The sequence below is a fragment of the Hyperolius riggenbachi genome, chromosome 11 (assembly GCF_040937935.1).
Source record: "Hyperolius riggenbachi isolate aHypRig1 chromosome 11, aHypRig1.pri, whole genome shotgun sequence".
NCBI classification, from domain to species: Eukaryota; Metazoa; Chordata; class Amphibia; order Anura; family Hyperoliidae; genus Hyperolius; species Hyperolius riggenbachi.
This window is the reverse complement of record NC_090656.1, coordinates 219,729,866-219,756,008: the sequence shown is the minus strand read 5'-3', so window position 1 is coordinate 219,756,008 and position 26,143 is coordinate 219,729,866. Positions and strand designations below refer to the sequence as shown.

The 26,143-nt window shown below is 44.1% G+C and overlaps 1 protein-coding gene across 6 annotated transcripts in view; it reads left to right on the top strand.

Moving 5' to 3' along the window:
* Positions 1–26,143, top strand: part of SBF2 (SET binding factor 2) — a 604,108-nt gene that overhangs the window by 531,817 nt on the left and 46,148 nt on the right. For all 6 annotated transcript variants that reach the window (XR_011024739.1, XR_011024738.1, XM_068260376.1 and 3 more), the window contains 7 exons: positions 4,216–4,342; positions 11,623–11,750; positions 13,664–13,891; positions 18,011–18,115; positions 19,160–19,335; positions 20,299–20,386; positions 22,614–22,745. Coding sequence is in view for 4 of the 6 variants with exons in the window: in XM_068260376.1 (XP_068116477.1) it covers positions 4,216–4,342; positions 11,623–11,750; positions 13,664–13,891; positions 18,011–18,115; positions 19,160–19,335; positions 20,299–20,386; positions 22,614–22,745 (984 nt within the window). In the remaining 2 variants the exon portion in view is untranslated. The remainder of the gene's footprint in view (positions 1–4,215; positions 4,343–11,622; positions 11,751–13,663; positions 13,892–18,010; positions 18,116–19,159; positions 19,336–20,298; positions 20,387–22,613; positions 22,746–26,143) is intronic.

Sequence of the window (26,143 nt, the reverse complement as noted above, 5' to 3'; positions counted from 1 at the left end):
GGTTTAGTTGCTTGTGTATAGAGCAGGTTTAGTTGCTTGTGTATAGAGCAGGTTTGGTTGCTAGTGTATAGAGCAGGTTTGGTTGCTAGTGTATAGAGCAGGTTTAGTTGCTTGTGTATAGAGCAGGTTTAGTTGCTTGTGTATAGAGCAGGTTTGGTTGCTCATGTATAGAGCAGGTTTGTTTGCTAGTGTATAGAGCAGGTTTGGTTGCTAGTGTATAGAGCATGTTTGGTTGCAAACAGGGCTGTGGAGTCGGGACTCCTTGGCAGCCTTCAGAAGTACTCAAATCCATCAATGCTTTCAAACACGGGCGCATCTTGTACTGCGCATGCCTGAGCCCAAACTCGTACATGCACAGTATAGATCCATTTGACTTGGGAGCACAAGTACTTCTGAAGGCTGCCCAAGGAAGGCCAAAGACTTATTCCACCAAGTTGGTCCAAGAACTTTACTCTGGGCCCGGTGGTGGTTCTACGGGACGGAGAGAGGACCAGGAGGACTATGGGATCCAGACTCTTCCCTCTACATAGTTGAGAATCAAACTGTTTTTTGCAGATCACTTCAGTATTTATTTAAGGTGCCCAAACTGTCTCAGCTGTTACCCATCAGGTAGTTGTGCCCACTACTGCCCAAGACAGAAGACCAACATAAAATAAGGGTATGCTGATCTTGGTCATTGAACAATAGCCTTAAGAATCAGCTGTGCATTTTCGATTGGCCCGCTCCTAGCTGAGATGGAAGTTTGTCCGGGTTTTGTGTGAAGAGTCATTTGTGTCTCTAAGCTCTGTAGTAAATATAGGCAGAATTGTGTGATGCAAATTTTGATTATTTAAAAATCAAGACAAGATGCAGAACATTTATATCACTCTGCTGGCGGACTCAAAGCGCTAGAGCTGCAGCCACTAGGACATGCTCCACAGGCAGAAGCAGTGTTGGGGAGTCTTGCCAAAGGACTCCTATTGAATAGGTGCTGGCTTACTGAGCAGGAAGAGCTGAGATTAGAACCCCAGTCTCCTGTGTCAGAGGCAGAGCCCTTAACCAGTACACTATCCAGCAGAAGGCAAACTTTTCATTTACTATCCAGCAGATGAACAGTAAATCTGTCTGTCCGGACTAGCGCACATCATGCCTCTCTGCGACGTGTGTGACATTGCAGTACAGGAAGGAGCTGTCCGCGCCTATTAGTGCTAATTGGGTGATAAGTGCATGGCTCCCGGGAATCCTGCACTTGTGGTCTTTGACACCAGCACTTTGCAGAGTCCCCCTCGCACTTGGCCTGACTGGGGTATTTTGGCATCTGATTTTAACAAGTCACTTTAGGAACTTCAGAAATGTACTGAATCATCGTTAAGCGAAATCCCAGGGTGATTATCGCTTGAAAAACACGACCTCGGAGGGAAGGCATTGGGAGTTTTGGTTAATATATTATTTTAAATGTTCCTTCTGATAGCGTGTATTTTGGTGTTCTACAATCTCTTTTTATTTTTTTGTTTTATGAATATTTGCAGTATTTACCATATATTTCAGAATATCAGACGGGATGTAAAAACATCGGGATGGACTACAAGACGCACCCAGGTTTAGAGGACAAAAAACAGATACATTTTTTTTTTTTTTTACTAAACCTGATGCATCCATGGTCCAGGGGCATCTTGTAGATGTTCGCCCCCCCCCCCCCCAATTATTGTGTCCCCTTGTACCTTCTGTGTCTCCCATGTGTCCTCTGACCCCCTTGTGTCCTCCTCCATGCCCTAGTTTCTTCCCTTGTGTCCTTGTATGCCCTCCTTTGCCTTTCTCTGTCCCCTTCCGTGCCCCCTTGCGTCCTCCTCTGCTCCCCTCGTGTCCCCCTCTGCTCCCCGTGCGTAGTTATAAGCCGCGACAGCGGGTCTCAGACTCTCACCTCATCCAGCTATGACTAAAGACCTCTCCTCTCCCTCACTGCTCCCCTAATGCTGGCTTCTACTGATCGCATCATGACACGCGACCCGCACTAGGGGAGCAGTGAGGGAGAGGAGCGGTCTCTGATCGCTGCTGGAGCCGATGGATGAGGTGAGAGACACGCTGCCGCTGCTTATACCTATACACGAGTAATGGAGAGGGACAATACAGGGATTCCCTGATATCTCAGTGGGCATTCGTAAGTCGGGGATTCACTGTATTTGGAATATAAGACACAGTGACTTTTTCTCCCCATTTTTGGGGGGGAAAATTTGCATCTTTTATTCTGAAAAATATGGTAAGTATTTAAAGTTCTGGATCCCATAGAGCCTTTCCAGTCCTCTCTCCATGCCCTCGGTATGTCTGTCGCCAAGTACGTCCAAAGACAAGTAGATCTGTACCGATTCGCCCGTCTTCAGAAGCACTTGCGTCCCTAAGGACTCCCGAAGGCACATCATTTCAATGGGGTGGGAGGGGGCCGGGGGCAGTGGTGGACCGAGGACAAGGAGAGAGAAATGAGGAAAGCTCTTTGGGATCCAGAGCCTTCCCTCTGTATAGGTGAGTATATAAATTGTGGGGCGTTTTTAGTCTCTTTAGGGTTGCTTTAAAGTGAATTTCCACCATTTATTTTTTTTTGTTATTCTTGTGACATGAATCAGTGGTACAAAAGTGGTTTTGTAATTTAATAATATTACAAATGTTCATTCTATTTCCATTTGCAGTGATGACCAAATAGCAACATTCTCTAGTATGTAATCTGTACTTTTTAGTGCTGTGTAAAATACATCATGCACAATAACTCCTCTGTAGCACCCAAATTCCTGCACGTAGCAGGAGGCATAGCAATTGTGACTCAGCATTCCCTCCTCCTCAGGACAGTTATTTGCATCTCATTGATTATCTCTAATGTCTAGCATCTCTGGTATAGAGCTGGGTGTGGTCTAATGTAGGGCAGGGTAGGTTGTATCTTAAGGTGGCTATACACATCGATTTTTCCCATTGATTGAATCCAGTCTGCTAGCAATTGATGCCCCAACGTGCCGGCCCGATCAATAATTTAATCGATTTGGGGGGGAAAATCAGTCCATTGCGCCAGACAGAAGATGTAGATGGGAGGCGGGTCGGGAATGGCAGCAGATTGATGGCTCATAGTGCGGCACTGCATCAAACAGTGCAATGCTGTGGTATAGAGCAGGTTTGGTTGCTTGTGTATAGAGCAGGTTTGGTTGCTCATGTGTAGAGCAGGTTTGGTTGCTAGTGTATAGAGCAGGTTTGGTTGCAAACAGGGCTGTGGAGTTGGTACAAAAATCAAGCAATTCCGACTCCTCAGTTTATGAAACCTCCAACTCCGACTCCAGGTACCCAAAATGGCTCAGATTCCGACTCCTTACTCTAATATGTACCAGGGCTGTTGCTTTGGTACAAAAATCCTCTGACTCCTCTGTTTATGAGACCACCGACTCCAACTCTGACTCCAGGTACCCAAAATTGCTCCAGCTCCGACTCCACAGCCCTAGTTGCAAATGTATAGAGCAGGTTTGGTTGTAGTGTATAAAGCAGGTTTGGTTGCTAGTGTATAAAGTAGGTTTGGTTGCTAGTGTATAAATTAGGTTTGGTTGCTAGTGTATAAATTAGGTTTGGTTGCTAGTGTATAGTGTAGATTTGGTTGCTAGTTTTCAGAGCAGGCTTGGTTGCTACTGTATAGAGGCGGTTTGGTTTATAGTGTACTGAGCAGGTTTTGTTGATAGTGTACTGAGCAGGTTTGGTTGCTAGTGTAGGGCAAGGTGTGATCTCCTCTATAGAGCAGGTTCTTCCTGGTCACCTGGTCTCCAGTAGTATCATTAGCCTGGCTGTGTTGTGCGGCACAGCACAAATTACTTTAGCAAAGGCTCCACTTTGTGCAAGGCCATACCTCTGTTTCCTAGGGGCTGTAGTGTCTGCACATTGTACTGTATCTGCAGCATGACACAATAGGACGCACAACATATCTTTTGATAGGAACCGGGTGAAAAATGGCCTCAGAAATGCTCTTCAGCTGTGATGAGTAATTACCTCCACTTATCATTTGGCAGCGGTGCCATAACACACAAGTGTATTTTACGCATTACCCGTGAACCTTGACTGCTCAGAACCGCGCTGGTATGTCTCCACAATAGAGCGCTTTGCAGATTAGAACCATCTCCGCCATTATCTTGTCACAGGGATTTTACTGAGCTGACTCAAAGCTCACCCAGGCGTTAAATGATCTTATTGTGTCCATGTGCCTTCTCCTTGCAGATACACAATCAGTATCCCACCGAGTTCGAGTTTAACCGTTACTATCTCAAGTTCCTGGCATTCCACCACGTTTCCAACCGCTTCAAGACCTTCCTGCTGGACTCGGACTACGAGAGGCTGGAGCACGGTATGTGAGGGCTGAGATCATTACTCACAATTAGCCCCAATAACGGCAAGGCCTGTTTGGGAAAGCCGAGGTTGACGAACTCAGCGGGGATGAGGGGAATGCAGCAAAGTGATGGATTCTGTCATCCGCATTATTGGAAACGATAAATCATTGGGCCGCTGATTGAGCAGAGATTAGTGAGAGGGGACAATGAACTAGAATGGTGTGCTGGGACTTTTCCCATACACCTACAGATGTGAACACTCTGGGACAATCAGCAAATTTGTGTTTTGTTTTTTCCCTTTTCTTTTTATTGTCGGGTTGATTTGAGGTTCAGTTTCAGAAACCAGAATTGTTTAAAGGGAACCTAAAAAGTGAGGTATATGGAGGCTGCCATTTTAATTTCCTTTTAAGCAATACCAGTTGCCCTTGCTATCCTGCCTCTAAAGCTACGTACTCACCGCTTGACAGGTCCAGCGACGTCCCCTTGACTACGGTCTTCCTGCTCGCTACTCCAATCGGGGTTACACAACAGGAAGTAAGCGATTGCGGTACTTTGCGCAGAGTCGTCAGGGATCTTATAAATCCACCGTGCCCGTCCCATAATGATGCGTGATCGCCGAGCAGGGCAACATCGTTCAACATGCTTTTATCAAACGATGTTGCTCAATGTCGGGTAACATCGCCGCAAATATCGCACCGTGGGTATGGGCCGTACCATAGACCCTGAACAAGCCTGCAGCAGATCGGGTGTTTTTGACGTTATTGTCATCTGACTGGATTATGCCCTTGCTTGTTTCTGTTGGGATTTAGACACTACTGCACCAAAATAGACCAGCAGGGATGCCAGGCAACTGGTGTTGTTTAAAAGGAAACAACCATGGCAGCCTCCATATACTTCTCACTTCAGGTTCCCTTTAAATCCAGTTTTTGGATTTCCAGGATTTGTGTTTTCATTGATATTTGTTCCTTTATATTGTGTCCTTATTGTCTCTTATCTCTCATTTACTGCCTTGAGGCTGCATTCACAGTGGGACGTTACAGGCGCACATTAGAGCAGCCTGTAACACACCCCCACCGCACAGCAATGAAAAATCAATGGGCTGTTCACAGTGCCCACGTTGCGTTACATTGTAACACAGCACGTCTACATAACGTACTACATGCAGTACTTTACATGTGGCTAAGCCGTGTTAGACTGTTTGCACATGCTCAGTACGGGTGTCTTTTTTTATTTTAGGGGCGGAGAGGAGGCGGGGAGAGGCCGCTACGTAGCCAGGCACATGGCTACTTTATATTCACTGCACTTGCAGTGTTTACATCCTGGAGCGGCCGCGGATTGGCTGGCGGGACCACGTGATGCGGAGAGCTCCACTCACGTGGTCTCTGCAGCGCCTCCGACAGAGCGGGCGCACCAAGAACTGCTTGTAACGCGGCTCTTGGTAGCGTCCTGCTCCAACACCACCAGGCGTTGCGTTAGGGGCATGTTATGTGCCCTATAACGTCCCCTAAACGCAACGTCCTGGTGTGTAAGTAGCCTAAAGGACACTTGAAGTGAGAGTGATATGGAGGTTGACATATGTATTTCCTTTTAAACAATATCAGTTGCCTGGCTGTCCTGATTGGCTGCAGTAGTGTCTGAATCACACACCTGAAACAAGCATGCAGCTAATCCGGTCACACTTCAGTCAGAGCACCTGATCTGCATGCTTGTTCAGCGTCTATGGCTAACAGTATTAGAGATAGAAGATCTGCAGGGCTGCAAGGCAATGTGCATTGTTTAAAAGGAAATAAATATGGCAGCCTGCATTTCCAGTCATGGCAGCGGGATAGGTGACATTTCATGCCTGATACACACAATACAATTTTCCATCTGATCGACAGTCAAATCAGTTATTTCTGACACGTCTGATATGATTTCTGAACGCTTTTTTAATCGATTCTCCAATTGCTTCTATACAAAATCGATCAGAAAAATGATCTGAAATCACATCGGACCTGTCAGAAATAATCGATTTGACAGTCAATCTGATGGAAAATTGCATTGTGTGTCGCATAACGTGCCCCTAACGCAACGCATGTTAGCTTTGAAGTTGGACGTTATATAGAGCCGCGTTATGCGTCTTTTCATGCGTACGTGATGCATACTTTTTGACGCATACTATCGAACGAAAACGGCGCATGCGTCAAATTTAAAAAAAAAAAACGTACTAAGCATGTGTAAACATCCGAACGCAGCCACATATGAGTATAACGCACAGCACGCTGCACTTTCATTTACCGTGCTGCTTTATACTCCAATGCAACGTGGGCACTGTGAACAGCCCATTCATTTATCATTGCTGTGAGTTGGGCTGCGTTACTGGCTGCTCTAACGTGGGACTTTAACTATCGCGAAAATGGTAAAATTTTAAATACATGTAAACACATACAAATAAGAAGTACGTTTCTTCCAGAGTAAAATGATCCATAAATTACTTTTCTCCTATGTTGCTGTCACTTTCAATAAGTAATAGAAATTTGACAGAACCGACAGGTTTTTTAACCACCGCATCTCCTCATAGAGGATTCTTAGGATTTTGTTTATTTTCAAAAGCACTTAGTGAATGGCAGTTGCACTGTCCAACTGCAAAAAAAAGTATGCAGTGCGCAGGGAAGCTGGCCAGCATAATTGTATAAATCCTTTTCAGAGATTATCTTTATAAAGATTAAGAGCCTTGAAATCCCCTATGAAGAAGAAAATCCCCCATGAAGAGTAGAGATGTTGCGAACTGTTCGCTCGGCGAACATCTCTGGGGCTTTTACTACTTCCGGGTCGCTCTGACCCGGAGTAGTACGCCTGCGCTGCCCGGCGAAGCGCATCCTAGATCGCGCTCCTGTTGCCGGGCACTCTCTGCGCATGTGCGTGACGTCGTTCATGACGTCACGCACATGCGCAGAGAGTGCCCGGCAACAGGAGCGCGATCTAGGACGCGCTTCGCCGGGCAGCGCAGGCGTACTACTCCGGGTCAGAGCGACCCGGAAGTAGTAAAAGCCCCATGTATTCAGAGATGTTCGCCACATCTCTAATGAAGAGATGGACTAGTCCAAAACCTGTCACTTCTGTCAGATTTCCACTACCTACTGTGAGTGACAGCAACATAGGAGAAAAGTAATTTATGTCTCGTTTTACTCCAGAAGAAAAATACTTCTTATTTGTATATGTTACACGCATTTTAAATGTTACAATTTTTTGCAATAGTGGTCCTTTAAGGCTTTTTTTCACAGCAAAAAAGGCTTATTAGTTGTCGCCAGAGTGTCCCTTTAGCACATTTACACCCTGAAAAATTGTCGTCTTGATTAGTCCTGTCTGAGTAACCTAATGGATGCATATTTTTCTTGCAGGGTTCCAAAACTTAACTCTCAAAAAAAAAAAATACATAGATATTAAATACGAAGAATGACTAAACGTTTCCAAGTGTGGCTCCACAATACAACTCGGGCCCTGATTTCAGTGGAAGGCCCAATAGGAAAACTGATTAAACAAATGTGTTCTTTATAATTAGAAGTGTTTATAGATCTGCCACGGGGGACGGCAGGAGTTTTGTTTTCCTTTGAAATTGTCTTTATTTTTAACTTTCAAGTTGTGATTGGTTATTTTACACTGGAGTGACAAGTTTACAAACGGGGATTGGAGACGCTTAAAGAAAAATAATCTATATTTTCGTTATTTCGTGGAGCGTGTAGTTACATAGCAATTCATCAGTGAGCTCACACATGTTGTTTTAAAGGGAATATGAAGTGAAATTGTATGTGTAGTACAGCTAAGAAACAGAACGCTAGTAGCAAAGGAAATAATCTCATATTGTTTCCAGTACAGGAAGAGTTAAGAAACTTCAGTTGTTATCTATGCAAAAGAGCTTCTCTGAGTTATTTGCCCAACTTGGGTCGGCTACAGTGCTGTTTTCTGAAGCACTTATCTCAACCCTGTCTCTCACTGTTTCTTTTTTGTTTAGCCTCCTTAGCCAGGGGCGTAACAATACGCCCTGCAAGGGATGCAACTGTAGGGGGGCCCTTAGGGGGAGAAGCCTGAGAGGGGCCCCTGGCTCTGGGGCCCTTCAGGGACACTGTTAGAGTCAGGAGGGGGCGCAGCCCAACTTCCCCCCCCCCAATCACCTCATGCTACCATCAGCACTCCCCCCTTCAGCAGCGACAGCTGAGGGGGGCCCCATCCAAAGTTTTGCAGGGGGGCTCAGTGATTTCTAGTTACACCCCTGTCCTTAGCAGTAATCCCGAGTCAGGCTCGGGACAGAAATCCACAGCTCAGAGTGGTAATCCCACGCCTGAGTGAGTTATATGCAGGAGCTGCTGCAGATCTCTCTGGGGTAGGTTTATTTTCTTGTTTTTAGGGTCTAAAAACTTGTGAAAAAAATTGCACGGCTTTTAGACCCTAAATCTGGAAATAATCATAACACCAATGCCTCACTGTTTATTTGTTTGTTTAAGGGTTTTACTGAAGACAAGTTCAAATGGTCCTTAGCTCTGCTTTGTTTCATAGTTGAATGCAATTTGTAAACTGCAAATATTAGAGAATGATTCAGTGTTATATAGCTTTATATATATATATATATATATATATATATATATATATATATATATATATAATGGAAAATGAAAATATGCGACTTTTTTTTTTTTTGTTTGCTACAAAGCAATAGCATAATAACCTATAAAGAAAAACATCCCTTTGGTACAGCTGATACAAATCCTACAATAAATCTGCAGTGTGGCTACTTCCTGCTTTCATGGAAGCAGGCATAGGGTTAACATCCTGTGTTTAAAAAATTAGCTGCTCTGCCGAGACAGACAGCTGGCACAGCTGAAAAATCGAATTACAACTTGTGATAAGTCACAGAGGAGGGGGAATGAGACAGGCTAAACTCTCTAAATACATACAGGGTACATTTCTCTGTTTTCCTTCTGTCCTATGCAAGAGTTCAGGTCCACATTAACCACTTCACATCCAGACCTTATTTCCCACTTATTGACCAGAGCAGTTTTGACAGTTTAGCTATGTTCTCATTTAATCAGAAATAACGTCATCACTACTTATGACACAGAAATGAAATATATATTGTTTTTTTTCAAGACAAACTAGGCTTTCATTGTATGCCATGTTTTCCCTCGAATAATTTTGTTTTCTATGAATTTTAATGGGAAAACCAGGAAAAAAATAGAAAAAAACACATTATTTCTCAGTTTTACCTACTCCAGTTTAAAAATAAAAAGTGCTACTGTAGATAAAAAACACAAATTTTTGTTTGGCTATTCTTACCGCTTATCACAAAACTTAGATTATGTTCCGGTCACAATTTATGGTGAAGATATTTGATTCTGAAATAATGCTACAGAGGGTATTTGTCACTATGAACTGAGAAAATAAAAGTATATTTCATAGTAAAAATCCTGTCTCCACCCACGCAGGTAAAACACTCAAGCATGTGAACAGGTACTGCATATCATGTGACCACCATGGACTTGATTCACAAAGCAGTGCTAACTGTTAGCACGCCTGTGAAAACCCCCTTAGCACGTCTAAACCAGCTTTTCTCGCGCAAAACTTTATGCGCGTAAAACTTTACGCGCGCACTGCACAGAGCGCAGGGCGCTCCGCGCGAAGTGCCCATTAAAGCCTATAGGACTTTGCGCGCGGTACTTAGCGCGTGATCTGATTGAGAAAACCGGTGCTAACCTACTTAGCACCCTGGTTAGCACGCCTAAAGACTTTAGACGTGCTAAGTAGGTTAGCACCGCTTTGTGAATCAAGCCCCATAATTACACTGAAATTCTGGTAGCTGAAGGTTTCCTACTACAAGGAGACAGCTCTGCAGCACGTCTGCTATCAGTGGACTAGGTGAAAGCAGAAAATAGAACCACGAAAGCAGGAAGTAGACACAGTGTAGATTCATTGCAAGATTTAATCAGCTGTAACCAGGAATGTTTTTCTTTAAAGGTCATTATGCTGTTGCTGATCTTTTAGAGCAGAGAGGAAGTTCTGAGTTCAGGTCCGCTTTAAGATCCCTTAATTCAAATCTCCACTCATGCTGGGCATTAGAATCAGTGCAATAGGCAGATAAGTAACTCTTTGTGTAACAGCCTCTCACTGTGTGGTGATCATTTGTTCTGCATTTTGTTACAACAAAGGGTAGGGAAGAAGCTTGAATGGCATATTCTCCCATTTGCTAACAATGCATCAATAAGCCAAAACATTATCAAGAACAAATATCAGCTGTCTGCATAGATTTGCTGTTTCGGAGTTAGCCGCTTACTAGATTTACTGCTCCCACCTCTACGGGCTGTGTGTTATGCTGGGCACACACTATGAGATTTTCTTGCAGATTTACTGACAGATCGATTGTTTTCAACATGTCCGATCCGCTTTATGATCGATTTTGAGCATTTTCCAACCGTCTTCCATTCACTTCAATAGGAAATCAATTGGAAAATGCTCGGAAATCGATCGGAAATCAAATCGGACATGTTGGAAATAATCAATATGACCGTAAATCGGCCAGAAAATCCCAGTGTGTACCTAGCAAAAAACTGCTTGATTTCAGTAATCAGAGCTGTGTCTCAGACCAGCAAACCTCGCCTACATCCAGGCAGCAGACAGTGATAACACTGCATATTACTCACGGAAGAAGACAGTAGGCGTGTCACTGACCATTCCTGTGTAAGCCTCCAGCAGGCTGAATTATGGTCAGAGAGCAGAAAATTCTGTGATTGTCAAATCATTCATGCTGTTATGTGAAAGAGCCATGAAGAAGAAAAACTATGCAACTGTGATATTACGGGAGGGAAATGCAATGCCAGGACTTCATTGGCCAGCAGAGGCATTCATGTTGGTAGGTTGAATGGTGTGGGTGGAGCTTATGCTGGGAATACACGGTACGTTTTTGAGCCATTTAGATGGCTCGATTGATAATTTCCGACATGCCCGATCGATTCCGTGCTCGATTTCGCATAAGGAAAAATGGGAAAATATAAGAAAAACGAATGGAAGATAAGAGAATCGGGCGTGAAATTGAGCGGGGAATCGATTGGGCGGCAAAATCGAGCCGCAAAAACTCACCGTGTATTCCCAGCATTAGTTGATGTTGTCTTGTAAAGATTCTGCACTGGAGCTCTCCAACTCATCCAGCAGCTGGGGATGTTCAGGAGGAATTGAAGAGCCTATTGGTTCACTCAATAATGAAAGAAAATCATTCTAATTATTGTTTATGGTGTAAAAGTTAACTTTAGAATGTATTGATTGGTTGAAGGTACCCTGTTTGAAGATAAGGGAGACAAACACTCGAGGAAAGGCATGTGCATTTGGGATTATATCGAGAGGACGCACAAGAAGAGCCCAGTTTTCTTCAACTATTTGTACGCACCTACAAAACTGGAGGTAAAGCTGCTGGAGACACTAGAGGGCACTGTTGTATGCAGACATGATCTTTTTTTATCGGTAGACTGCTTCATCAATCCAAACACGGTTCCCAATGAAGTGTTCATATTTATATACAATATATATATTGATAGAAAGGGAGAGTAGCAGAGCGCAAGGAACAAAGGCTAGGATGAAATCCATAGTGAGCAGAATCAGCCGCTTGATTTTTTCCACTTAAAATGGTCAACTTTCAGCCAGCATTGGTCATAATTGAGTGTTGAAGACCAATATTGCACTGTGCTTTTGTTTATGCACACTTTGTTGGGAACACTATAGGACTCCTGGGTAGGACCACACTTCTAGGCCCAGTTCTTCATGGCCTGAACTTGGAACCTTCTGGGATGACATCACATAATTCCTGCAAACTTGGCAGCAGCATTTTCATGGATCTCCTGTTAGGCCACATCCCAAACCTCCACCAGTTTGCCTGGACTGCTGAAACAAGGTGGTTTGGTGCCAAATTCTGACCCCACTGTCTGTGTTTCGCAACAGAAATCCAGGTTCCTCAGAGCAGGCTACCGTTCTCCAGTTTGGTGATCCTGTGCTTACCGCTGGCTCAGCTTTCTGTTCTGGACTGACAGGAGAGGAGTCTGCCCAGGCAATCCAAGCAGCCACTTAGGGCTTTCCCCACAGAAGCAGCCTCCCATGCTACCAGGGTAGTCCTGTCTGTGACTTGTATGGCCACTGTTGCCTCCCCATCACTAACACACAAACCTCAGATCAGCGTCAGTATGAACAGAGGGGAAAGAGGTGCAGTGACCATGAAGTACGCTTGCATTTGAAGTGTGCCACATGGTTACTGTGTGCTGCTGACCTCTCTTCAGGTTGCTGCTGGTCTGCAGGTCTGTGAGGGTCGGGATAGGGAGGCAGCAGGAAGCTACATACCCCCACTGACATTAATGCTCTGTACATGTGAGGTAGGAGAGAAAGAGGCACCTTTGGCTACCTATACTGGGGGGGGGGGGGGCACCTTGGATACCAATACTGGGAGCCACCTTGGATACCTATACTGGGGAGACACCTTGGATACCTATTCTGGGGGGGGACACCTTGGATACCAATACTGGGGGAACACTTTGGATACCTATACTGGGGGGACACCTTGGATACCAATACTGGGGGCCACCTTGGATACCTATACTGGGGGGACACCTTGGATACCTATACTGGGGGAACACTTTGGATACCTATACTGGGGGGACACCTTGGATACCAATACTGGGGGCCACCTTGGATACCTATACTGGGGGGACACCTTGGATACCTATACTGGGGGGACACCTTGGATACCTATACTAGGGGGACACCTTGGATACCTATACTGGGGGGACACCTTGGATACCTATACTGGGGGACACCTTGGATACCTATACTGGTGGACACCTTGGATACCTATACTGGGGGGACACCTTGGATACCTATACTGGGGGGACACCTTGGATACCTATACTGGGGGGACACCTTGGATACCTATACTGGGGGGACACCTTGGATACCTATACTGGGGGGACACCTTGGATACCTATACTGGGGGGACACCTTAGATACCTATACTGGTGGACACCTTGGATACCTATACTGGGGGGTGGATATCTATACTGGGGGCCACCTTGGATACCTATACTGGGGGAGCGTACCTATACTGGGGGGATACCTTTACTGGGGGGTGGCTATCTATACTGGGGAGACACCTTAGCTACCGCAGTAGGGTCACAAATAATGTGCCTTTTGGGGCCACAAAAACCTTAGATGCGTAATTAGAGTTTGGACATTATTTTTTACTGATCTGGCATATAAATCAGTTATGGTTTTTATATGTATGTTGATCACTTTAGCTGAAACTACCCCTTTTTTCCCCCTTCCTCTTCCAGGCATTAAAGCCTAGTGCCAACATCTCCACCCTGAGGAAGTGGGAATACTACACAGAAGAGACGTTGGCATCGGGGCCGTCCTATGACTGGGCGGCATCTTCCTCTCGGCAAATCGTCTCTGAGGAACAAACGGAAGAAACAAATCGGCAAGGGAAGCGGAAAGTGGTCTGGCCATGTTATGATGATGTCAGCAAAGTGCAGCCTGATGCTATCACGCATCTCATGAACGTAAGTTAGGTGGTCATGTGACGTCCTGTATGGGCAACTATGTGTGGTTTCTTCACAACAAGTTTGTTATGTAGCCCAGAGAGTTGGTTGGTGGCTACCATAGCGACCTGTAGCAAAAAACGAATTGCAGTCCAGTTTATAGCTTGAGTGGGTGGAGCAGAAAGGTTGGGTCAGTTGCTCAATCCATGGTATTTTATTACTTTTCATTGTCTAGTTATAAACATTTCATCGGTAGTGGGAGGTCTTAGGAATCAGTATAGGGAAGTCTTAGAGTTAGGCATCATTAGAGGGAGGTCTTAGGGTTAGGCTTTGGTAGAAGGAGGTCTTAGGATTAGGCATCGGTAGAGGGAGGTTTTAGGGTTAGGTTTCGGTAGATTGAGGTCTTGGGGATAGGCATTGGTACAGAAAGGTTTTAGGGTTAGGCATTGGTAGAGGGAGGTCTTGGGGTTAGGAATCAGAAGAGGGAGGTTTTAGGGTTAGGCATCGGTAGAGGGAGGTTTTAGGGTTAGGCATCGGTAGAGGGAGGTTTTAGGGTTAGGCACCGGTAGAGGGAGGTCTTAGAATTAGGCATCGGTACAGGAAGGACTTGAGGCTAGGCATTGGTACAGGAAGGTCTTATGGTTAGGCATCAGTAGAGGGAGGTCATAGGGCTAGACATCGGTAAAGGGAGTTCTTAGGGTTAGGCATCAGTACAGGAAGGTCTTGGGGTTAGGCATCGGTAGAGGGAGGAGGTTTTAGGATTAGGCATTGGTAGAGAAAGCATGACACTTGTGGAAAGGTAAATTGAAATTACTGCTGTATTGGTAAATCCACCTATTACATGCAATATATATTCATCCCCTTCCCCAAATATTGCACCAGTCCCTTAGCCTAGGTGACCCGTGATATCCTGATGTTGAACCCAATGTCCCTATATGCGAGCCCCAGCACTCTGTCTTCATATATCACAGCCGCCCCTCGGATACGGTAGCCTGGAGGGATCAGAAAAGTCTACGCCAGACCTTTCTGATCCCTCCAGGCTACCGTATCCGAGGGGCGGCGGTGAGGAGGAATACGGTACCAGGAAGGAAATGTGAAGCATGCTTATGGCAATGGTGAACCGGAGCGATTTGCCCAACTAAGTCCCGGGTAGCGTGAGTAAAATACGCATCAGCGCATCAAGTATACATACTGCAGTATGAACTGTATGAATATCCGGATTCCGGAAAAGTATGTGATATATGAAGACAGAGTGCTGGGGCTCGCATATAGGGACATTGGGTTCAACATCAGGATATCACGGGTCACCTAGGCTAAGGGACTGGTGCAATATTTGGGGAAGGGGATGAATATATATTGCATGTAATAGGTGGATTTACCAATACAGCAGTAATTTCAATTTACCTTTCCACAAGTGTCATGGTTTATTTCATGTGAAAATTGTGTTATGCACAAATGAGAGGAGGTTAATTTATTTATTGGTAGAGAAAGGTCTTAAGGTTAGACATCGTCAGAGGGAGAGTCCTGTATAGTAGTAGGGTTTGGTTAAGACATAGAGAAATATCGGCCATGATTACCTATATTTTACTATTAGAATAAGTAGTAGACTATCAGTTGTTTTACCGATATACTACCAGCAGCAGTCTCCCGCACCCTTTTTTCCAGGAGAGTTTTTTTTACATGTATTCGACTGGGGAGGCCTCTGGATGGGTCAGAGACTTTCCCCTACTGAGGTAAGTATGTAACTTTTTTGTTTTGTTTTAAAGGTTACAGGTTCCCTTTAAAAATGTTCGATTCTAACCTCTAACAAACAGATATACCTTTCTGTATAGCTATATAAGATGTATCTGCACATTTGTAACTGAGTTACTGGCATGTCCGAGTCTTTCCACCATCTGAGTCTCATCAGAATATTCAGTCTGTGGCAAGGATAAATCTGAGCCCTTGAGCTATCATGACCTTCACAACTGAAGTCTCTCCGGGGCCGTAAAATAAACGCTACTGATATTTTTTATCTTCTCAACTGACATGTCTAATTGGAGCCCCATTTGGTTGACCCCATCTCATAACTCAAGACATAAGAGTCTGTGTGCTAGCCAAATCCTTACTATTGCCACCTCCGCCAGATTCATTAAGCAGAACGTCTTTCTAGCATTTGGCCTGAGAACAGAGATTGCATCGAATTACAGCAACACATCACTAGTAGTTGAAGACTACAGAGATCCTTCGTGTCCTGTTTACGATAGTCAATGACTGGTTGGCAGAGCGTTTTCTGATGACCACATTGAGGTATTGGCTTTCCCAGAGGCTCTTTCTCAGATCACAATTCCTCTGAGATCTCATTCCAGCTCCTCTCCTAGTAAATTTCTACCACTCATTATGGCTTCAATTCAGTAAGACACGTTCGGTAACAATTTCATCTTCTGTAATTTACCTCATGCGGTATTTTAGACTTCTTTTCCAAATTCACTAAGATTTTCCCACATGCGATATTGGTTTGATAATTTACCAAAACACTGCATGACAGTTCAGTAGGATTTCTACCTCATCGGGTATTTTAGTTGGTATTTTAAAAGATACCTGAGTAAAAGAAAAGAAAATCAGCTTTACTTTCCAGTGGCTTCCTCTGGTCCCTAGAAGCCTATGTGTCCCTCACAACAGCTCCGCACTCTGCCAGTGTCCTGGCAGTCCCGTCCGTTGCAGGCACCGACCTGTCCATGACAGTGTCTTATGCGCAAGCGCGCAGCCATGCCACTCACAGTCCCCCTGCGCAGAGCGCTCCTGGCTGCGGAAGTACGACCACAAGTGCCGCATCCGCGCACTCACACATTCGCAGAAGCTGCTGGTCTGGTCAGGTTGGCGACCACTATGGAGGGGAACGCGGAACATTGGCAGAAAGCGGAGCTGTGGTAAGGGACACATAGGCTTCGTGAGGCTGGAGGAAGCCCCAGGTAAGTAAATCTGATTTTCTCACTTATGTATCCTATAAGGAATCATGCGGCATTTAATTCGGTATACTGTATGATGGATAATTGCATTGCAGGGAAAATGGATGAAAAAGCATTTCCTTTATTATACTGACAAGTAAAGTGCAAGTCCAGGCTGCATAAAATTAACATAAAATGTTTCAGCTCAAAACCATTACAGGTAGTCCCTCGTTAACGAACAAGATACTTAACCTGAATTTGCCCATAAGTCAGAACATTCTGCCATCTCTGTCCCCTTTGCCTCCATTGTCCCCCGCTGTCACCTCTGTCCCAATGTTCCCTCAGTGCATCACAACAAAATGAAATATTTACCAATTAAAAAAAAAACATTTTTTAGAATCACTTTTCTCAAAAACTAACAAGGTCTTTTTAAAAACAATTTCTTGTTGCTACAGAATCATATTTGACATTTTTGGCCTGTTCGTATCGGCAGGTCGTTCGTAGGTCGGGGACTAGCTGTACTATCTTGTTAACTATTTTGAATTACTATATAATACATTTGTGAAATTAAGAAAATATGTTTTTTTAATCATTAACTTTCTTATTTTCCTGTATAGTTTAGTTTTCACCTTTTCTCTGCTCTGTTTCCACTCTTCTATAACCTTACTGAATGACTGAATACCGAACATCTCACTTAATTTACCGCATGCTCTATTCTTTGTGAATTGATATTTATTGAGGTATTTACCTCATAAATCGGTAATTTTACTTTTTCAAGCGGTAACAGCCTTAGTGAATTGAAGCCACTGAGGTGTTGACTTTGCCAGTAGCTCTCTCGGAGATCCACACTCTAAATTCTTCACAGTTCAGCTCCTGTCCTAGTGAATTTTCACCACTCAAAATATCAAACTCTCATGCTTTTTCCTTCTCGTCTATATCCCTGGAATCCATATGAACCAAACTCCCACTTCAGTCTTGGAACAATAGGTCAGGTGAAGGCCATGTTGTTGCACCGCCTCGGAGAAGCAGCCTTCCTCACTCTCTTTCATTACTTCTTGTTGGGACTCAGGAATGAATGTTAATCTTGGCCGCGCTTATTGCTTGTGTCGTATAAAAGTTCTTAGAGTGTGGAAGTCCATGTGGAATCTGTGACCTATTTCTTCAGGGCTGATATCTAGGGTAGCACGCTGAGAACAGTGCGTTCTGATTTCAGGAAATCGAGAGGTTGGAGAACGCCTTGAATCAGAGTTCAGAGCGGTGGCAGCTTTTGTGGGAGAAGACGAAGGTGAAACTGAAGGACGACACAAAGACGGAAGATGTGAGTTTATGATTGTTTCTGTACCTGCACTGTGTTGTCTGGGGACGTCTAATGCGTTGGAGGTTTTTGTGTTCCTCAACCTGAGAACTTGGTGGAACTACAGATTTTGGTTATGTAATAAAACATAATGAGGGCCACACATGCATGACCTGGTTGCTTTATTTAGTATTTTTGGCACCTTGAATATAATATCTTGCTTTAGATCTGCCTGTGTGTCTTGTGGTACGGATATGACTGCCCTCAGACTATAAAACTTTAAAGGACAACTGAAGTGAAAAGGATATGAAGGCAGCCAGAGAGTCTGAAGTCATCAAAAATACTTATCTTAAGCAATATGAGCATAGCTGAAACGCCGTATTCTCACAGCAAAACAATGTATTTATACTCCCCAAATCCCGGGGCAAAATTCCATGACTTTCCAGGTCGTGAATCTTGCTGCCCGGGAGAGGCAGAGCTTAGCGCTGTAGCTCTGCCTCTGCTGGAGTCAATCTCCGACTCTTCCCGCCCCCTCTGAAGACTGAGAGGGGCGGGGAGAGGTGACGATAGGTGGAGATGGACTGGAGTAGTGGCAGAGCTACAGCTCAAAGCTCTGCCTCTACCAGGAAGCGATCCCCGAATTTTGCCCCGGGTATTTGGGGGGTATAAAGGCATAGTTTTAACGCAGGAATGCAGAGTTTCAGCTATGCTCAAATTGTTTAAGATAAATTGCAAGTAAAAAGAAGGGGGTTTTTTTGGCTTCAGACTCTTTAAACAATGCAATTTGCCTGGCTGTCCTGCTGATCTTCTGCCTCTATCTAATACTTTTAGCCATAGACCCTGAACAAGCATGCCATTCAGATGCTTGCTCCATATTTGCGTTCTGCTTACCACAACGGATCAAGTGGATCCATTGCAGACTGACATAGGACCTGTGAAAATGTTCCTTTCTCTAATGCGGAAATGGTCATTATTTTTTTTTTTTTGTATAGTGGGGGCCTGGCCTTGACAAAGCTGCTTACTAACCTCTCCTGTGTTTCATCCCTTTCATGTGACATCATATCGCAGAGGAACCTCGCCAGCCTGATGTCCCCCAACCAGTCTTATCAGAAGACTTCCATGGTGCACCTGCCAGAAAGCGGGATTGGAGAAGAACACCATGTGACCTCCTCACCCTCCAATGGCGTCGATCGGAGGTCAGCCACACTGTACAATCATTTCACCTCCAAGAATGAGGAGAACAGGTGAGCTTGGGGGAGGGGGAACAATAATACTGTTCAGGCATTCGCCTAAAGTTTTTTGTAACCACACCTCAGATTATAGCTGAAGTAAGGATTGAATGGGGAAATGAGCTGCTCTTCAAGTGAGCCTCTAGTGAGAACATTAGGAAGACTGCCATACTTATCTCATTCTAACCCATACCAGTTACTTGGCTCTCCTTGTGGATCTATTTAGCTTTAGTAGTGTCTGAATCACACTAGAAACAAATGTGTTTTGTGTGGTCACACTTTAGCAGTATTGCTTTCAGAATCCAGGTGGAGTACCAGGTCAGTACTTGCCAAGTCTTATTCTTCTGCATCACTCCCGAAGCGCCGTGTCCGCTGGCTGCGTAGCCCCGCCCCTTGCAGAAAAAGCCCGTGGCCCTTCCTCTGTCACAGATACAGAAAGTGACATGGTGCTTTTCTGCAAGGGGTGGTGCTACGCAGCCAGCGGACACTGCGCTTCGGGAGAGATTCAGAAGAAAAAGTCCCGGCAGGTAATTATAACTTTAAATGAGGAGATGATCCATTGAATGTTTCATTTAGGCTGAATAGGCTGTTTACGTAAAAGTTACTAAAGATGCTAGCCAGCCTGTTCACTTATGTGCACACTATTCTTGCAGTTGGATGGAGTTACTGCCATTCAAGGAGTACTTTTGTAAATACCAGAAATTCTGAGCATCCCTCATGAGGAAATGGACTAGAACAATCAGTAAGGAGTTCAGAACTGGCTGATTATAATGCCTTCTGTAAGCGACAGATACATAGAAAAAGAAAACTTTATATTGCACTTTCTCTGGGACAAACCTTATATAGAGGTGTAAATATGAATTGTAGAGCTTTTGACCATAGTGCCCCTTTAAAGTGTACCTGTCACTTGTTCAGCATTGGCATGGTATCCATATGTAGCCTGCCCACTCACTGTTCTGCCTCTTATCTTGTTCACAGGTCGTTTGAAGGGGTTTTGTATAAACGCGGAGCTCTGCTGAAGGGCTGGAAACCACGTTGGTTTGTCCTTGATGTCACAAAGCATCAGGTAGGTCCTGACACCATCCAATAGGGGCTCCGGAGGGAAGAGGAGAGGTGGGCGGTACTCATGAACTGACCAATCCTGTGCTGTGGATGTAGAGGGAAACTTGGACTTTGTAGTATAGACAGCCCAGATTTTTACTCTACCTGTTGCACAAAGCAGGAACAGTTATTTTTTACACCTGCACTATTTCAGTGATTAGCAGCAGCTCTAAAGATGCGCACATACCCACAATGGTTGTTACCTAAAGAGAGAGCGTGACTTGATCCCTCCAGTGATCGGTTCTGGGCCGAGTGCTAATCTGACACTGCTCTTATATAGCAGAGCAATGCATCTATTTCTAGAAGGAAAGGAGGAGGGGCAATCCTGACCCCAATCTCACTTGAACCCTTCCTCTATCAATGTCTAACCTAACCGACACCCCCCCCCCCCCCCCCCCCCCAACGAATAACTACCCTGTCCAACAGCCCTCCAACCGATGCCTAACCCTAAATAACTTCTCCAACCAATACTTGACCCTAGCCAACCTTCCCAACCAATGTTCCGTGCCCAAATTTCCTGTTATAGCTGCTACCTACACTCGGCTGTTCACATGGGCGCCTGTAACGACGCTCAAATTTCCTGTTTCATTCTGCGACAGGGGTAAGGAGGAGAATAATTCACTCACGGGTCGCTGGTATTTAAAGAGAAACTCCAACCAAGAATTGAACTTTATCCCAATCAGTAGATGATACCCCCATTTACATGAGAAATATATTGCTTTTCACAAACAGACCATCAGGGGGCGCTGTATGACTGATATTTTGTTGAAACCCCTCCCACAAGAAGCTCTGGGACCGCGGTACTTTTGGCAGTTTGTTACAATGTAACAAGGTTCACAGACAGGAAATAGCTGTTTACAGCTGTCTCTAACAGCCAAAACAGCTAGCAGCAGCTACATCACCTGCCAGCAGTAAAAATGTCACCATGTAATAAATGTCAGAATGTAAATCGGGGAGAGGAAAGATTTTACAATGAGCAAACACTGACTAAATAATTTATACATAATTATTGTAAAAATGAAGCACTTTTTTTTATTACATTATTTTCACTGGAGTACCTCTTTAAAGACAAACTCAGGGGACACCTGTACACACATTTAATTCTTGTCCAATGTGGGGGGCGTGGTCTCGGCTGGCTTTAGTATAGCGTTTGTATGCCCGAGGTGACATGTGACATGATGAAATAAACATGTGTATGTACAGTACTAAACATATTAATAACCAGGGTGTTTTACTTGTTTTATTTTGCTGCCGGAAAGAGTTAATTTTTAAGGATGGAAGTGGCAGCTTTTGTCTTGTCAGTAGCTTGTCACGAATATTGTAAACATCACTGATAAGCAAATTACAGCCATAAAAGTTTTTCTGGCAGAATACATTTTTCTACATGTTTCTGAGAGCAGAGGGAGAGAGAAGGGGTCAATATAGTTCATGTATTTTCATTTAGGGACACTTAATAGACTGCAACTGAGCAGAGACAACAAAACATTTAATCTACTTTATACATGTTTAAATATAAAATAAAATCTTGGGATGAGTAAAGAAGTCCTTTTTAGGAGTAGGAGGATAAATATTGTTTATCTCATCAGTTTGTTTTCACCTCAGGTTCACTTTAACCTTTTCAGGCTCATAGTTGCCACAGATGAGTCAATACAGTAATGGTCATCTACTCCCCAGATGCTGATTGATTGGGGGGGTAACAAATATTCTACAACTTTGCCACCACTCAATATTTGTCAGAATTCAGCAGAAGCCTGATCAAGAATTGATGTAGCTGCTCCACCTGCTAGCCTTGATTTAGTTTACTGCAGTACAAAGCTATGCAGCTGTCAATTCTCCTCCCTCACTCAAAGTTAGGATTTACCACCACACCTCTACAATCAGTCACGCCTCCAACTGATAACCTGCCAAAAATCAATTAAAGGTTTTTTGATTCCATTTGCAAAGATTGTCAGACTTGCAGTGGAATCCAATTTTAAATATTCTCAGCCAATGGAAAGCTTTGAATGCTCTGAGTTCATAATCCAAATTCTGAACCCCCCTTTCTCGCCTTATTAAATGTAAAAATTGGGTTCTCGTACACCTCCAGGAAGCCAGCAGCGATCTGAGATGGGATTAAAGCGGGAGTGCGTCTGTGTGTGTTTGGGCTGGAGTTGGTCTTTAATGTCTCATTATGTGTCCTGTTCTTCATGCAGCTCCGATATTACGACACGGGTGAAGATACGAGCTGTAAGGGGCACATCGATCTGGCAGATGTTGAGACGGTGGTTCCAGCTGCGCCAACCATAGGAGTGCCAAAACATGCCAGTGAGAAAGCTTTCTTTGATGTGAGTATTCTACTGCCCAATCATAATGTTTCATTTGTGGGTTCTTACAACTTTATCATATAGCTGAAAAGAGGACCCACTGGCAGGGTCGGCGCTACCATAGGGGCAACTTGGCCAATTGACCCAGGGCCCTAAGCACTGCCAGGCCCCGCAGGTCTCCCACGGTGGCTCCTCGGTGCTGCAAAGTTTTCGAAGACATAGCATCTGACTTGTCCCAGTGGGCCAACTGCTCCATTAGTCCGTTCTTCCCGTCGTCATCCTTGCTTGGCTGTATCTTCTACCCGACACATGTCCTTACGTAATACATGCGCCGTGTCACTGAGAAAAGGCGACCATGCGAAGATTAAGACAACAGCGTATGGACGAATGAAGCAAAATAACAGGTGCATTGATATATTGCCAAACACTTTGCAGTGGCATGGGGATCACAAAGGTTTTTTTGGGGAGGGGGAATTTACTGCAGGGGGGAACAGTGTCAGTGTGGCCCCCAGGCTACTATTGCCCTGGACGAAAATAATGTCTGGCGCTCCAAAAGACAATCCAAAACACTTCTGTGCTACAATCTGGATATCAGAGCCGCTCTTCAGTAGGGTGAAACAAGCGGAAAACAATCTAAAAAAGATGGATAGAGTGCTCCATAGTGTAAAACCAAATAGAAGTTTAATATGTGCAAAATGAAATTCTACTTACAAGATAAAATGTTGCAAGTATCAAAGCCTGGAGAGACGTCCCTCGCTCCAGTGATGTGGGCACCGCCAGGCTGTGGCCAGCAGCGTGGCGTCTGATCTACGGGAAGGTACTCTCAACAGGCGGGGGCGTGTCCTCGGTAACTGCATGCCTTCAGCATGATGACGCGTTTTGACACCCCCTGCCTTTGTCAGATCACGCTGGGGCACTGGGCACGTTGGATTAAAAACACTCTGTTCCGCCTCCCTGTATTACTATAGTGATCGTCAGGGGGCGGCGAGTTGACATCAGTACGGTGGCCTGTTTGGCCTGATGGGGGTTGCCATAGTAGCGGCAGAGGAAGCATAAATAAAGGAACGCGGCTGTGCCGCTAGTGTACAAGGTTGTGTTGGCTCTAAAGAATTTTAATGACATTACAAAGTCCGTGTGCCGTGAGAGAGCCAGGAGAGGAATATCACTTCTGAAAAATGTCATTTGAAAATATATTATTATTTTATACTCTTTCACCAAAAGGGACAGCGTAACATATCTACATATGTGAAATGGTATATGTTATGCCAAATCTATTGAAACACCTACTAATGGAAAAGAGGGGGGTTGGAATGGGCTGGGTAGGGGTTATGTGGGGATGAAAATTAGGACAAGGGTGTGAACAGCGGGTGAATGCTCTGCATGGGTAGCCGTGGGTACAAAGTGGTGTACTATATGCCCTGGGAAGAAGGGGGGGGGGGTCCCGGGCTAGGACTAGGACCTGATGCACCTGCTTCATAGATATACAGTATATGGTGCTGGTCCATAAATGGGAGAAACAGAGGGCACAGGTAGGGATGGTGGAGTCCCGATGAGAGGCGACAGCCGGCGGTGTCCACTACAGTACTCTATGTGGAATATTGTATGACATATACAATGGCGGTGCCTAGATGCAAATGTATGTTGCGAAGAAGTTGTCCGACTAACAATTATTATGCATGATTACAAATTTGGTAGGACCATAATAATAAATACATGAACAATCAGTTACATTTTATTATCAAGTATTCTAAGTATACTACTATTAATATGATTACTCACCACTCCCTTTTGGAATGTAATGACAACTATGAAACTGCAAAAAAGACAACACAAACAATAAATCATCAAAAGAGAAAACAGGTCATCCTACTTCTTATATTAATCTTACATGTAGGTTGCTATTTCAAGGCTTCATGGAGGCCATTGGGGGCGAAGGAATCTAATTTAAAGACCCAGAAGCTTTCTCTTTCGCAGAGTTTTCTATACCGCATTCCTGTGTTTATGGTTTTGGAAATTACTCCCAGTCTGATAATATTTAGAGATTCCACTGAACCCTCATGATGTTGTTTGAGATGTCTGGACACACTGTGTCTCTCGTTTTTGGCTAGCATGTTGCGTTTGTGTTCGCCTAGTCTTCGTCTCAGGAGTCCGGTAGTTCTGCCTACATACAATTTAGGACAGGTGCAGGTGAGAAGATAAACTACATAACCACTACTAGAATTAATGAAATCCTTAATCAGGATGGGCTGATTCTTGCCATGTTTAAATTCTTGTGTTCTATGGCCCAAAAATGGGCAACAGCCGCACCTTTTTATATTGCAGCGGTAGTTACCAATGACACTGGGAAACATACTAGGGTCTATATTTCTGACATTACTTGGTGCAATGGTATTTTTTATGGATCTGGCTTTTTTGAAAATTACTCCAGGTTTATCTGGGAGTTCATTTTTCAGATACGGATCTTGGCAAATTAGGGGTCAGTTTTATTCTATTATCTGTTTTATTTTTATAGATTCCTTGTTATAAGTGGTAATGAAATTGATGTCATTCCCCCTTTTTTCCTTTTTTAAGATTGTGGTTCTCTCCATCTGTTCTATGGGTTTTGCTCTATAGTCCGACATGGTTTGTTCTATTATAGAGGATGTAAAGCCTTTTTCAGTGAGTTTTTCAGTTCGTTTAAGCTCTCGTTCTTCATAATCCTTTGTTAGCGTGCAGTTTCTCCTGAGTCTACAGAACTGGATTCTGGGGATGTTAGAGATCCATTTTTTGTGATGGGAACTGGATGCATGCAAATAAGAGTTGCCTGCTGTTGGCTTAAAGTGGGTTTTTGAGCAAATGGCTCTATCAGAATTAATAAATCATTCAAGGTCTAAAAACACAAAAGTTTATCTTCTCACCTGCACCTGTCCTAAATTGTATGTAGGCAGAACTACCAGACCCCTGAGACAAAGACTAGGTGAACACAAACGCAACATCCTAGCCAAAAACGAGAGACACAGTGTGTCCAGACATTTCAAACAACATCATGAGGGTTCCGTGGAATCTCTAAATATTATCAGACTGGGAGTAATTTCCAAAACCATAAACACAGGAATGCGATATAGAAAACTCTGTGAAAGAGAAAGCTTCTGGATCTTTAAATTAGATTCCTTAGCCCCCAATGGCCTCCATGAAAGCCTTGAAATAGCAATCTACATGTAAGATTAATAAAAGAAGTAGGATGACATGTTTTCTCTTTTGATGATTTATTGTTTGTGTTATCTTTTTTGCAGTTTCATAGTTGTCATTACATTCCAAAAGGGAGTGGTGAGTAATCATATTAATAGTAGTATACTTAGAATACTTAATAATAAAATGTAACTGATCATGTATTTAATATTGTGGTCCTACTAAATTTGTAATCATGCATAATAATTGTG